Below are 13,068 nucleotides of genomic sequence, written 5' to 3'. Positions count from 1 at the left end.
GCAGGACAGATGTTTAGTGACTCAGGTTAGCTGCCTCCACCTCATGTGACACACCGCGGTGACCACAGCCGCAGAGCTGGGGGTGTGGCTGAACGCAGCTAGGTTATCGCAGCACCTCTGTGTGCAATCACCAATGTAGTATAAAAGTTAAATGTGTACTGCCTTATCAGATTACTAATTCTGACAGATGCAGTTAATAAGGCGAGTGTATGTAATTCATTTTAGCAGTGAGCCTACACCAAAAGGTCAGATCACACGTTACAGCAGTGCTTTACATAGCCTCATCCATCCAGCAGCGAGGGGAGAACACCATATGATTTTCATCTAGAAATACAAAGAAACAGGAACAGAAGCGACCCAGACGGATGCTTTCAACATCATACGGTGCTGTGAGAAAAGTTTCAGACACGAAAAGTAAAGTGAGGATGCTTTCAAAAATAATCCAACAAACAGTTGTTATTTATCAGTGAACTTCATACAAACTGCAGGCAACAGAAAAAAAACCTGAATCAAGTCAGCAATTGGTGCGATCACCCTTTGCGTTTAAAACAGCACCGGTTCTCCTTGTGCACAGTTTTTCAAGGTACTTGGCAGGTAGGTTGTTCCAAGCATCTTGGAGAACTCGCCACAGTTCTCCTGTGGATTTAGTCTGTCTCTGTGTCTTCTGTCTCTTCATGTGATCCCAGACTGACTCCAAGATGTTCAGATCAGGACTCTGTGGGGGCCAGACCATCTGTTGCAGGACTCCTTGTTCTTCTTGTCTCTGAAGATAGGTCTCTGTGACTCCGGCTGTATGTTTGGCGTCGATGTCGCATGCTGCAGAATAAATTTTGCATCAATCAGACGCCTACCTGATGGTATCGCTATGCCCTAAAACGTTTGGACAGGACTGTATACCTGACACAGCTGTAATAAAAACAGTTGGAGATAAGAACGAGAGAGTGAGGTTAATTTGTACCCTCACCTGTTTGGCTGTGATAGGCTGAGCCTCACCCAATCACCGGCCGCTGTCCCGACCCTTCCGTACATTCACAGTGTGATTTAGCGCACACACAGCGGAACGCGGTGAGTGTCTTCCTCAAGCTTTACCTCTCTGTAAAATTACCAATGTGGTGGCAAATCGTCCGGCCTGTGACTTCATTGGTTTAAATATTAGTCTCTGAACATTTATGTGCCTCCGACGAGACACCAAAACGACGTCTGGCTCCAGTGTTTGCTGAATTATTCTTGTGGGTGAAATAGCTTAGCTTTTAGGCTATATGAGTAGCTAACGTCAGCTAATGACTAACTAACGAAAAACTCCGTTTGTGGTTCAACTAATTTAATACCCTGTTTTGCCTCATTTTCCTTCAGATGTGTAGCAGGTTATCAACATGCTAAAAATGCTTAAAGCTTAAAAGTCAGAAGAAATTTAAAAAAAAATTATTTGAGAGTTCAGCCTGATGCTAACTGGCTAGCTAACTTATTAGCTCCGGGTGTTCGCTAAACAGTTACGGCAACTTAGAATGGAGTTTAATGTTTGTCAGATAAGAAGCAACGTTAAACTGTGAGCTGAGCCTTTTCCCCCTCTGCCGAGTTAACGTTAATTAACTTAGCAGCCTGTCTGTTCCCAGGTCGCCGTTTCTTTTCCAGGCTAACACCCAATAACGTTAGCTAGCATTGACCAAACATTGCTGATAGCTGAATGCTAAGGTTAGAGTTGTCAAGATTAGTCTTAATCAAGCTACTTTTTGCTACCACCTCTTAAACTTAGAAGAAATTCATGTTAATTTTATGCTGATTATGATTATTGCTGATCATTTTAAACGATGTAACAGTCACAGTCTACTGCCTTGTGAAACTAATAACCACACCCTTCCTTCCGAAACCAACTACGTTTTAAGTTGTCGCGAAAAGAAGTTAATCTTTATTTTATGTACCAGACGCAAACGATGCACTACTCTGTAACATATAAACCCGCACTTATACAAGATAGATTTTTTAAACGGACGTCAACCAGAAGTGTGTTTGTGTCCTTCGGTTAAGTTAAAATCCATTTGCCCCTTTCCTTTCGACACAAGACTTGCTATTTGTTGACTTGAACTGAAGAGTAGTCTGAGTCGCCCTGTTAATCATAACAGGCTAAAAACTACTGACCGTGTGAGTAATAGTTAAGACCAACCTGTGTATGTATTTATTTATTTATTTATTTATTTATGTATTTATTTATTTATTTAACTGTTTCTGTGTTGATCAGCAACAGGTCTTTCTAGGAATAAGTTAACAGTTCAGTTTGTTATGTAACATGTGACAACTCAGCTCCTGACTCGATACAATAGATCCACACAGCAACAAAAAGTCATTAACTCATCCTGCAAGTGTGCACACAGCACATGTAAAACTTGGCAGGTGGTGTTAATAATAATTCTAGTTGCCTGCCATGTGTCTTCATTTCTACACAGAGTTTTTTAGTATAATAATCCAGTTTTATGCATAGAGCTGACATGAATGTTTCATTGCTTTAATTTAGGGCCAGTTTCTTGTCTGAACAGTTTGGTGAAGCCTTGCTTTCTGGCTCCCAACCGCCACTCAGCACCTGCCCGCTGACATCAGTGTACCTGAGGATCTACTGGTCCCCCCCTCCCCGTCTCCCCAGATGTAGAGGGAGTTGTCATCTGCAACAGCCGTGTACACAGTAGGTTAAGCAGTTCTTGTTTCACTGTACATTACACTAATGAAAGGCGTTGTGCATTTGTAAACTGGACTAAGCATTTGTTTATATTTTTACTTCTTCATCATGCATGTGACATGAAGTGTTATTTAGCTGTTAGCATTGCAGTCCCCCTACAAGGAGGCACTTTCATCAGCAAAGCCAGCAAAAATTAATGAATAGGATTGGTTAAGGTGTCAGCTCTGAGTGTTTGATACTTGAAATGTTCAGGCTCATATCAAGTGGAAGGATTGGGTTTCTTATCACAAATTTGTGACACCCACATAAATTTACATTTTAAACACAGCATGATTTGCGCAAATTTTCCGGCCAACAAATGCATCAGGTACACATTGGCGTCACCCCCCTAAGTGCACTCCCTCGCAATGGTAATGATTTCAGTGCAATGGTCGTGCATGCACCCTCTGATCTCTATTTTCTGTTTGTATGCTGTACTTGAGTAGAGGAGGGTTATCACAATGGCGCTTTGTAGAGAGCCTCGTGTGCCTGTCTCACACTGTGGGTTTCTGGTGGTGCTTCATACGTCGTAGTTAGAATTGCAAATGCCGGTTGAGTGTGACAGAGGGGTTTTTGTATTGTTTGTCTCAACATTTGACAAAGGTCCCACAGATGTAGTGTGATTAGTGGATTCGAAAAGGTTTTTAAATTAGATTTTTACTGAGCATCACCCCTTTTTTGACATTTGTACATCAAGTGAAGATTACATTTGCATATCAGAATAGCATTTAAAACAAAGCTCATCGAAAGCACTGCTTGAAAACTTTTCACCACGTGTGCCCCTTTGTATATATTTGTTTAAAGTATTGTTATGTGACTGTTGGCTGCTCCATATATCTTGTACTGCTTTTTGTGAGGAACATTCTCCAATTTCATGTTCCTGTTCAGTCAACTCTAACTACACAGCAAATTAGGAAGATTTACTCAAGTTTTCCTCAGAAAATAATCTGAAAAGTCACATGGTAAACCCACAACAATGACAGGTTTTTTATTATTAATGTGAGGTGGGGATATTCCCAGCATTTATTGTTGCACACATTTTTAGCATTTACGAGGCAAGGCAAACACAAAAATAAAATATACTGTTTTTGTAGAATGACAAATGTCTGAAAAAATGTCTGTCTTCATCCTAAACATTTTCATGCCTGTGAAAGTTCTTTTCAATGCCAATATTTTCTAGGCCACATACACTGTCTAAATTGTGTCAGGCTGAGGGAGTTGATGATGGGTCATTCTCTGTGGCCTTTTTCCTCCATTTTGTAATGGGATTAAGTTATTTGTGGCACTGGAACTCCTACCTACCAGCTGCACTGCCATTTTCAGGATTTTTTGCACTTTTATGGGTCCACAGCTCCACAGTGTGTCTTTTGGGTCAAATTTTGCAGGTTTTTATTATGGATGCACTTAATTATCCAGTGTTAGTACTGGATTAAACTGGTCTGCATTCTTGGAGTTAAGGAGCCAGGCTATAGTTTCTTTAAGCTCTACATATAAATCTAAGTATGAGTATAATTATAAAAAAGAGGCAGCACCCTGACATCATGACAACTGGAGTCCCATGATAGTGGGTGGGGGAGAGAGCTAATTTTTGGCAGAGAAATGACGTGTTATTCTGCTGATGTCAACAGCAATTTTTTCATATGTGTAGATACTGTACTACGGAGGCGTTCACACTGCCACCAGCTAAGTTGGTAGGTTTTACTTCTTCCAGTATACATTGTGGGTGATACTAGAGTTTCTGTGTCCTGCAGCAAAAAAGTATTGAGTTACTAACAGACGGGCCTTCCCATGAGTTACTGATCGTGTTTATGTCAGTCTAAAAGCAATGTTCAAGAGATTTGACACTAAACATTTGTATCAACACCTTGACTCAAATGAAATATTGTAATAATGAATTATGGATGAGGGATGGGATAATTTCAGTCAGGTTATTAAAATATTTCTTACCAATATTTTTCCTGGCACAGGCTAATTTGGAAAAAGTTGAGGCTTGTTTAGATTCAGCTGGCGCTTATATTTTTATCTGTAAGCGAAAGTGACACAGCCGCTCTCTGTCTCACTTTATCATCCTTCCTCTTTACTTTCATAGACTCTTGTGCTGTCCAGTGAAGTTGCCTACCATGCGTGAGTACAAGCTAGTGGTGCTGGGATCAGGAGGCGTTGGAAAATCAGCACTGGTAAGTGACAGCTGCTGCCATCAGCAGCAGCACCGAACTAAGTCAATATACTGATTACAGGGTTTTCCCTACCATTATAAGACAGGCGCAGCACCTAAGCATTTTTGTGCAGTCCCTAAACTGAATGAATGGAAACATCTATGTTGAGAGTTTTATACCTCTCTGGGGAGAAATTAAACCTGATTGACCCTAATATAAAACATTTTTTTTTTTTTTGTGAAACTTAGGTTGTGGGGGTTGTCCTATATTTCAGGACTAGACAATTACGTGTTCAGTCTTTACAACAGATGTTTTTTTTGAATGGAACGAGTACCAGTGTGACAATGGTCTTTTACAGAGTGTTGCATTATAGGTTATTTGTAGCCTTATTATATTGCTAGGCTAGTGAATGTTTTTCTGTGTGTGTGTAGCAATGAATTACAGATGTCACACATGATGAGCTCAAAAAGACTGTGAAAAATTTTTATTATCAGAGAAAATAATTATGCGAGAGAAATGACAGGGAGACAGGAATTGAGGAATTGCCGGATGGCTATGGGATGATGAGAGACTTTCAGTTAGAATCCATTCACTAAAAATCTTGTTCTACCAGTGTTATTTTGTATGGTACATAGCGGGACCACTCACAAAAATGTGAAGGATTACGTCAGGACACAGCGCTTCTTGCCAATGTCTGAGTTTATTGTGAAAAAAAACTACTTGTTTTTTTTATACATATGGAATTGCTTAAGGTCCAAAATGATGTGAAAATCCTTATTTTCGCAATTCACAATTCTTTCATTTGTCCATTCCAGACAGTCCAGTTTGTGCAAGGCATTTTTGTTGAGAAGTATGACCCCACAATAGAAGACTCTTACAGAAAGGTAAGCTCAGAAACCCACTTTAAATATTTAATATGACTTTGTGAACTTTTTCAGTAACTCCGTGATTGACGATTTAAATTCCTCCACTTGTCTTATAAAAATTTACTGGTTTTTGTTTATCTTTAACAGCAAGTCGAGGTCGATGGGCAGCAATGCATGCTTGAAATCCTGGACACGGCTGGAACAGTAAGTCAAGTCGGACACAGGTTTCAAATGAAGGGGTCTTACAAGATAAATGCAAACAGGCTGCTGATGGTCTGGTCTGTCTGTTATCGTTCTGTAGGAACAGTTCACGGCTATGAGGGACCTGTACATGAAGAATGGCCAGGGCTTTGCTTTGGTTTACTCCATTACAGCGCAGTCAACATTTAATGACCTACAGGACCTCCGGGAGCAGATCCTGCGAGTAAAGGACACTGAGGATGTGAGTGTTCTACTTTTAAAACGATATAAGTTAAATTTTTTTCTAGTGTATTTTCTCATTCACACTTTCTGTGATTATAGTCAAGAAATGATGATGTGCTTTTAAACAGTGATTGTTGTTGCACAGAGGAAATATGAAACATGGCATCATAGTAGTATCACATTAAAATACTACTGTCTTGATTGGCAATCAAGTTTTTGAAATGTGAAGAATTAGAACAAATTAAAAATTGGCATCAGTTAAATTGTTTTTTTCACTTTACTTTGCATATCATTACTTTGCACCGTCAAGCATGTATGTCCAAAACATCAACTTTTCATGAGTTAATGAAAAAAAGATCTGTTTTCAGCTTTGTGACGACACATTTTCAGATTGTGTTTTTAAATGTTTTATTTTGCATAAAAAGTAGGAGAATTTCCTCAACCCATAAAGGAACATCTAATCCTTAACGTTATTTGGCTTACTGTTGCACATTGTAGCAGGCACTTTACAAACATAAACCTGCACCTTGTCCTCAATTATACAGTATATTACCAGTATTTGTATTACTACTGTAGTAGAAATAACAACAGTAACTAATATGGGAGTAGTAGCCATAGAAGTAGTACATCTAACACTATGTTACACACGTCTAACACTATATTTTATATTACTATGTTAACAACACTATATTACTACTACATTGCTATCTTTTTTTTTAATCACTCGGCCCTGCAGTGGCTATAAGACACTACCTCGGTGTGTGTCAGTGAGTTTCTCTTTAGTGATGACCTTTGGTGTTTCTCTGTATAATCTGCCTGTGTCACCTCTCAAGACTCATCACTGCCTCATTAGAGTCGGCTCTGTGGGAGAGAGGGCAGAGCGAAGGGGGGGCAGGAACATTGTGACACGGTGGAAATGTCAGAGCTTTTGTTAGATACTATCTGCCACTTTCATTCTTGGTCTCTTCATCTCTTGATTTAGAGCGAGGAAATACAGCACACTGAGCGCGTGCTTTTCTTTATTCATAGCAAGTTGCTTGATTGATCTGCGTGCCCTGGTTAAGGTCTCACTTTGCTAAAACATAAGCTCTATATAATGATGAAAGTGATGAAAACTTTGTATTTTAGACATGATTGATTTATATTTGGCGGTGTAACTGCTGTATAAGTCAAGACATTGCCATGAACAAGGTTGAACGTTTGACGCTTCTATTAATCAATCAGGTTCCCATGATTCTGGTGGGAAACAAGTGTGACCTGGAGGATGAGCGTGTGGTTGGCAAGGAGCAGGGTCAGAATCTGGCCCGTCAGTGGAACAACTGTGCCTTTTTAGAGACTTCAGCTAAATCAAAGATCAATGTTAATGAGGTAAGTTCCAGTACTACATAAAGCATCTGTGACATATTTAATGTTTATTTTTATAGGGTAGGGTTGGGGGATAAATCAAATTAATTTGGTTAATTTGAACTTGAAAATTGAGTTATTACAATTTTCATAAAAGTTTTCACAAAAGTAACGTAGATGATATCTGGCTACATCAGCCGTCATGAGTCATGACAGTCTCGTGAAGTGTGACACGCCACATTTTATGGCACTGTGATGACTCCAGCTGGCTAGCTGCCTCTGGCTATCACAAAGCCTCCGCGGTCAGCTGAACAGTGTGGGGATTCTACTTTGTCCCTCCCTTACTCCTGGGTGCAGTAGGTAACACTAGCTGTCTGGAGATATTGGCCTGAAGTCCAGTCCCGTTTCCAGAAAAACAAACAGCAGGAGCGGACGAATTAGTGAGCAGACTGAAGAGACTGCCTTAAAGTGGAGGATGGTGCTGTTTAGTGTTTTAGTATTTACATTTCAAACATTTTTTTTAGTCTTTCAGTTCAACAGCACAAAACAGCTTAGAAACAATGATAAAATACAATCACTGTAAAACTCAATGACATGCACCAGATAATTCCAGACTCAGTTTGAATTTAAATTAATCCCGTCATGATCCCCTTTAAGTTCTGTTGGTAAAGATTTCCACATGTTCCACTGAAAAAAAGCCACCTGTCTAAAGGAGGATTTACAAAAGGGCTCTTATAATTCCCCACAGATGAGCCATGTGTTACTGAAGTGACTAAAGCTTAACAAATTTTATTTCTTGGGAATATAAGTGGTGTGATCTTATCGGCTTCTGTTCAGAATTATAATTATACGATTATACATCATCATAAGAGACCGGATTGTTGAAGATGTTGCTTGATTGGAGAGACCAAAGAGTTGGATAATTTGAAAAAGAAACCATGTAATATGTCGGATGTCTCATACTGCTTTAAGTGTGTCAACAAAAATGGATTTGTATTGATAACATCTTTCCTAAGTGACTTTGTTTTATATTGAGAGCTGCAACTCTCTTCATATTAACGTTTAATGTACTCCACTTCCATTTTATGAGGAAGAGGCTAAAATGGCAGCCGTGACTTTTCCCTGGCAGATGTTAGTTCTGCAGTTGCTGCAGAAAAAATGTTGAGACCACTGAACTTTCTCTGTCGTAGATTTTCTATGATCTGGTGCGACAGATCAACAGAAAAACGCCGATGGAAAAGGAGAAGACAAAAAAGAAGTCAGGTTGCACACTGCTCTAAAATGCCCACCCAGGCCAGGTGAGTGGTTGTTAGAACAAAATTTATTCCAGACATGTGCAGGGCTTCCGCGGCTCACTGAGCTCTGAACATTTAGGGATCTATTGCAATAATTATTAAGGTAATTTCTTTAATCATGACAGAAAGCTAGCAAATAGTGTGTTGCAGTAACAGGGTAACTCAGCAAATGGAACTGAAAGTACCCCTGGTGTCTTTGAAATAATGACTCTAAAGTATCTCTGTGGGTTTAAAAGCTGGGGGGAATTGTTTAATTCAATTGTCTTTTAGTAACGTGGTGCCAGTCGGTTGCACCATCTTCCGTTTGAAGATGTACTGATAAAGTTAGAAGCAGCGTCATCATAAATTACATGTGGGCAAATCCATTTTACGGCTTCACCTTTTAATTTGATCAAAGTTGGTTTATAATGTTCTATGCAAATTTGTCAAGTTGTAGGCCTTTAATGAATGTTGTTGCTCCACCTGCTGTCGGAGCATTGTAACTGTAATTGTACAGTTGAACCATGCACGCTAAGGCCTATTTACTTCAAACAATGTACTGCACTTATCTACTAGACTTTTGACATTAGCAGCCAATGTTTCTCAGAGCATATCATAGTGTTTTATGTGTGTGTGTGTGTGTGTGTGTGTGTGTGTGTTTTTAATTTACATGTTTATGAGTGCGAATGATTGACCTACAGCCTTCTCACTTTGATATCAAAATCAGCCTCTGGAGACTTAAAGGTCGGTTGAGTATGTAATCCATCTATTATGTTAAACTGTAGTGCATTGCAACACACTAATAATCCTACCTTGACATCAGTAAAATCAGACAGTCAATTTTATTTTTATTCATATAGCCCAATATCACAAATTGCCTCAGGGGACTTTACAGCATACAACACCTCTATCCCTAAACCCTCCAGTCGACGTAACGTTCCCTGCGATGGATTACCAGGTTCAAATCGCAGAGGGCAGAAAAAACAAACTCTGATAGGATAAAGGAATAGGTTAAGGAATGAGAGAATGATCGGTTCACTATTTTTCAATTCTGTCCTAAAACAATACTCAGATCCCTGTATGAACATCGAAACAAGTTTTGCTTGCCGTAATCATTCGTTAAGTCAACACTGGCTGTTAAAAGATCCCTTCCTAATGCACTTCCAGTGTAAGAGATGGACAGAATCCACAGTCCTCGTGGGGATCTTCCAAAGTTACAACAATGTCTCTTTAGTACAAAATTCCTTACTTGTTAGAATGCCTCAGCAAGGAAATGTTGTCTGGGTAAACACCAGGAGGGATTTTTGCACTAAAAAAGACTCGGGCAGATAACCACTTGATTTGTCAGCCTAAGTCTCAGGTTAGCTTCAGATAAAACTTTGCGCTACATTTAACCACAGAACAAAGCCTGGGATTTTTGTCCCTCATCACAATGGAAGCACATTAGAAAGGGATTTTGTGATGTAAAGTTTTTAATGTTCATATGGGCACCTCATTACTCTTTTAAGACAGAAAAAATGTGAACCTATCCTTTAAGTGTATGAATGGTACGAAGGGGCTAAAATGTGCAAAAACACTGGTAAGGTAAATAACAGGTTAATTGACAGATGTCTGAGACAGATATGGCTTGTCCATTCTTGGGCATTGATCATCTAGTACCGTTTGTTCTGTAAGTGTTATTGGGCTTGCTGCTGAGTTTCAGCTCATTGTTTAGCTGTCCAAACGGCAACTTCAGTGTTTTAGTTTGCTTGCCCCGCTCTCATAGCGTCGTTTTCAATGGAAAAGGCTCTAAAGACCCACTGTACCCTACCTGCTCAACTTAACTCAAGTTAAAGTTAAGAATTATTAAAGGCTTAAAATGCACTGGGTTTATTTCAGGTGTTCAAGTGGCACACCTAGTAGAGAACAACCTTGAGTTTGAGACCTCTGCTCTAATCCAAGGCTATGCAAACACATTTTTTGACGATATGTACTGACTTTTTTTTTTCTTTTTCTTATTTGCAGAAACTCGTAATGATTAACTGTTTCCCAGTGGATCGTGCCAGCATTCCAAGTCCTCTCCAGAGCGTTTTGAAAAAGGCTGACAGAGATACTTCACCACTTGCAAAATGGCGGGAGAAGGCACATACTTTCAAATACTCTTTTCTGCTTTTGAATGGCAAAGAAATTCGCCTCTTTTTTTTTTTTGTATTGTCAGCCTGATGACAACTCTGTTTTTGTCTTTTTTTTCTTGTTCAAAGTCTCTCTCTTTTGGAAATATCAATGTAAAAGAAGAGACCATAAAATCCATATATGGGAACTAAAATGTTTTATTAGTAAGTAACATCAGTCTTTGGCATATTGTGACGATACGTTTGCAAAAGAAACCATGTGAAATGTTCACACATTTCCGCACTAACGGTGTATACGGAGATGCATCATTGTCCGTAAGTTACTTGATCCTACTTACAAGGATGTGTACTGACGAGATAACATCTTTCCTAAGTGACTTTGTTTTATATTGAGAGCTGCAAGCCTTCCATATTTCCCATAATATATTCTTCCATTTTTGCATAATAAAGCTAAGGAAATTAGTATTTTATAGACTGATGGGGGAAAATGGTGCGTTCCGATTTGTGTCTTGAGGCTGAAAATATATTGTACTAAACCAACTCTAATATTGCTTCTTGTGTTACCCTGTCACAGATGATTTTCCAGCTTTTATGAATGATTAAATTTTAGTACATTTTCATTATTTTTGGTCTTGTTTTTTTTCTTATTGAAAGTGTTAATTGTTTTTATTGTTAGTAAGTCTTTGATTTGCTCAAAGTATGTGGGCTAAAGCTGCAAGGTACGAACAAAACCACTTTCTTTTTAATCGTGTTTTCTCCACAGCAGACAAAAGTCGCGAACGTACTGTTAGAGTTCCTGTCTCGCTGTTGTAGGACACACGCATATGTGAGAGGATCGATGTCTCCAAGAGAGCCTCGGCAAGCTAAAAGTGTAACTAGAGTGTGTTCCTGTTGGCAGAAATGACTGCCTGAGCCAAAGTCCCGAGAGTTATAGCAGAGGAGTGAACTCAGCTGACTCAGAGCAGAGAAAGGGGAACCGTGACTCCAGACTCTCAGCGGCCGACACACCGAGGAAGTGAAGTGAAGTGAAGGCCGTAGAAGGCGGAACAGAAACTGATCAGATGCTAGACTTGGGCAAGTGAAGGTGGAATAGGTTCACTCAGCTGCTCCGCCTCAGAGTGATGGTGAGACAAAAAAAAGGCCTCTTTAAAATGTGATAACATCCAAACATAACAGCAAAAAATCCCGGTCAGTATAAAATGTAAAGCGTTTGAGCGTTCAGCTAAAAATTGAATATCTGTAGACATGTTGACGTGAAAAGTTCCAATTGTATTATGTGCCTTTCAGAGCTGCAACTAAACACTATTTTCATTATCGAATTAATATGCTGATTATTTTTTCTGTTAATCGCTTAGTTTATAGAATGTCAGAAAATAGTGAAAAATCTCCATCCCGGTTTCTCAAGAGCCCAATGTGATGACTCCAGGGTCCCTCTGCAGGACTGGGGCCAGAAGATGGAGAAGCCTTTGCAGTGTATTTTGAACGTCAGTGGCACAAGTTTTTAACAAAGTTGTGCTTAAGCAAATTATGTAGACAGAAAGGGTATGGAGCAAACCAGGGGCTTTCAGGGATCCTGGGCAGTGGCCCGATTTGCCCAGTTGGAAGTCCAGCCTTAACCCCAACTGCTTCAGTGAGGCCGAAGCAAGTCGGACTGTGGATGTACTTCCCGGTGTGTAACTGTGTGTGGTCAGGGTGTTCCTGCAAAAGAAAGTTGGGTGAAACTTCCTTTTCCCCAACTTTTTTTGGCTTGTGACCCTCTTACGGAAAAAGCAGCGTCCGCGTGGGGCCCCTTGTCGTGTTCCTTGTTGAATTGTCAGCAGTTCAAACAAAGACACGTTTTCGACCCCAAAAACTTCTCAATTGTTTTCATTCGAATATCTGTCAGGCCCGAAGACTCAAATCTAAGTAGCCAACATTTCACAAGAAAGCTAAGGTTAAAGAAAAGTACAAAAAATTACTACAAATTTGTGTAGCAGAACATTTTTTTTTTGTCCTCTTTCTTCCATGAATCATCTCTCGAGCCCTCAGCTTTATCTTGTGACCCTTTCGTGGGGGACCAGCCCCTAGGCTGGGATCCACTTGACTAACCTTAAAGTAGATAAAACAGCTCCAGCTGCAACAGTCAAATGCTGTTTAAATATTCACATTGACACATGATTAATAATGCAATATATAATAATAAATCAC

The 13,068-nt window shown here is 39.6% G+C and overlaps 1 protein-coding gene across 4 annotated transcripts; it reads left to right on the top strand.

Annotated features, from left to right (window-relative positions):
- The first annotated feature begins 946 nt into the window (after positions 1-946).
- On the top strand, positions 947-11,501 carry LOC120803735 (ras-related protein Rap-1A). 4 transcript variants are annotated; one of them, XM_040152560.1, is made up of 10 exons: positions 947-1,065; positions 2,510-2,674; positions 4,356-4,398; positions 4,797-4,884; positions 5,679-5,747; positions 5,877-5,933; positions 6,031-6,171; positions 7,377-7,520; positions 8,687-8,794; positions 10,775-11,501. In XM_040152560.1, the coding sequence occupies exons 4-9, from the start codon at positions 4,828-4,830 to the stop codon at positions 8,774-8,776; spliced, it is 558 nt and encodes a 185-aa protein (XP_040008494.1). In that variant the 5' UTR covers positions 947-1,065; positions 2,510-2,674; positions 4,356-4,398; positions 4,797-4,827; the 3' UTR covers positions 8,777-8,794; positions 10,775-11,501. The 4 variants fall into 4 exon arrangements, with proteins under 4 accessions (XP_040008494.1, XP_040008491.1, XP_040008492.1 ...); XM_040152557.1 differs by lacking the exon at positions 4,356-4,398 and having other exon boundaries at positions 948-1,065; XM_040152558.1 differs by lacking the exons at positions 947-1,065; positions 4,356-4,398 and adding an exon at positions 1,073-1,229.
- The last annotated feature ends 1,567 nt before the right edge of the window (positions 11,502-13,068 follow it).

Source organism: Xiphias gladius, chromosome 18, assembly GCF_016859285.1.
Source record: "Xiphias gladius isolate SHS-SW01 ecotype Sanya breed wild chromosome 18, ASM1685928v1, whole genome shotgun sequence".
In the NCBI taxonomy this organism is placed as follows: domain Eukaryota; kingdom Metazoa; phylum Chordata; class Actinopteri; order Istiophoriformes; family Xiphiidae; genus Xiphias; species Xiphias gladius.
The sequence above is the reverse complement of the archived record's forward strand: the minus strand, read 5'-3'. Positions and strand labels throughout refer to the sequence as shown.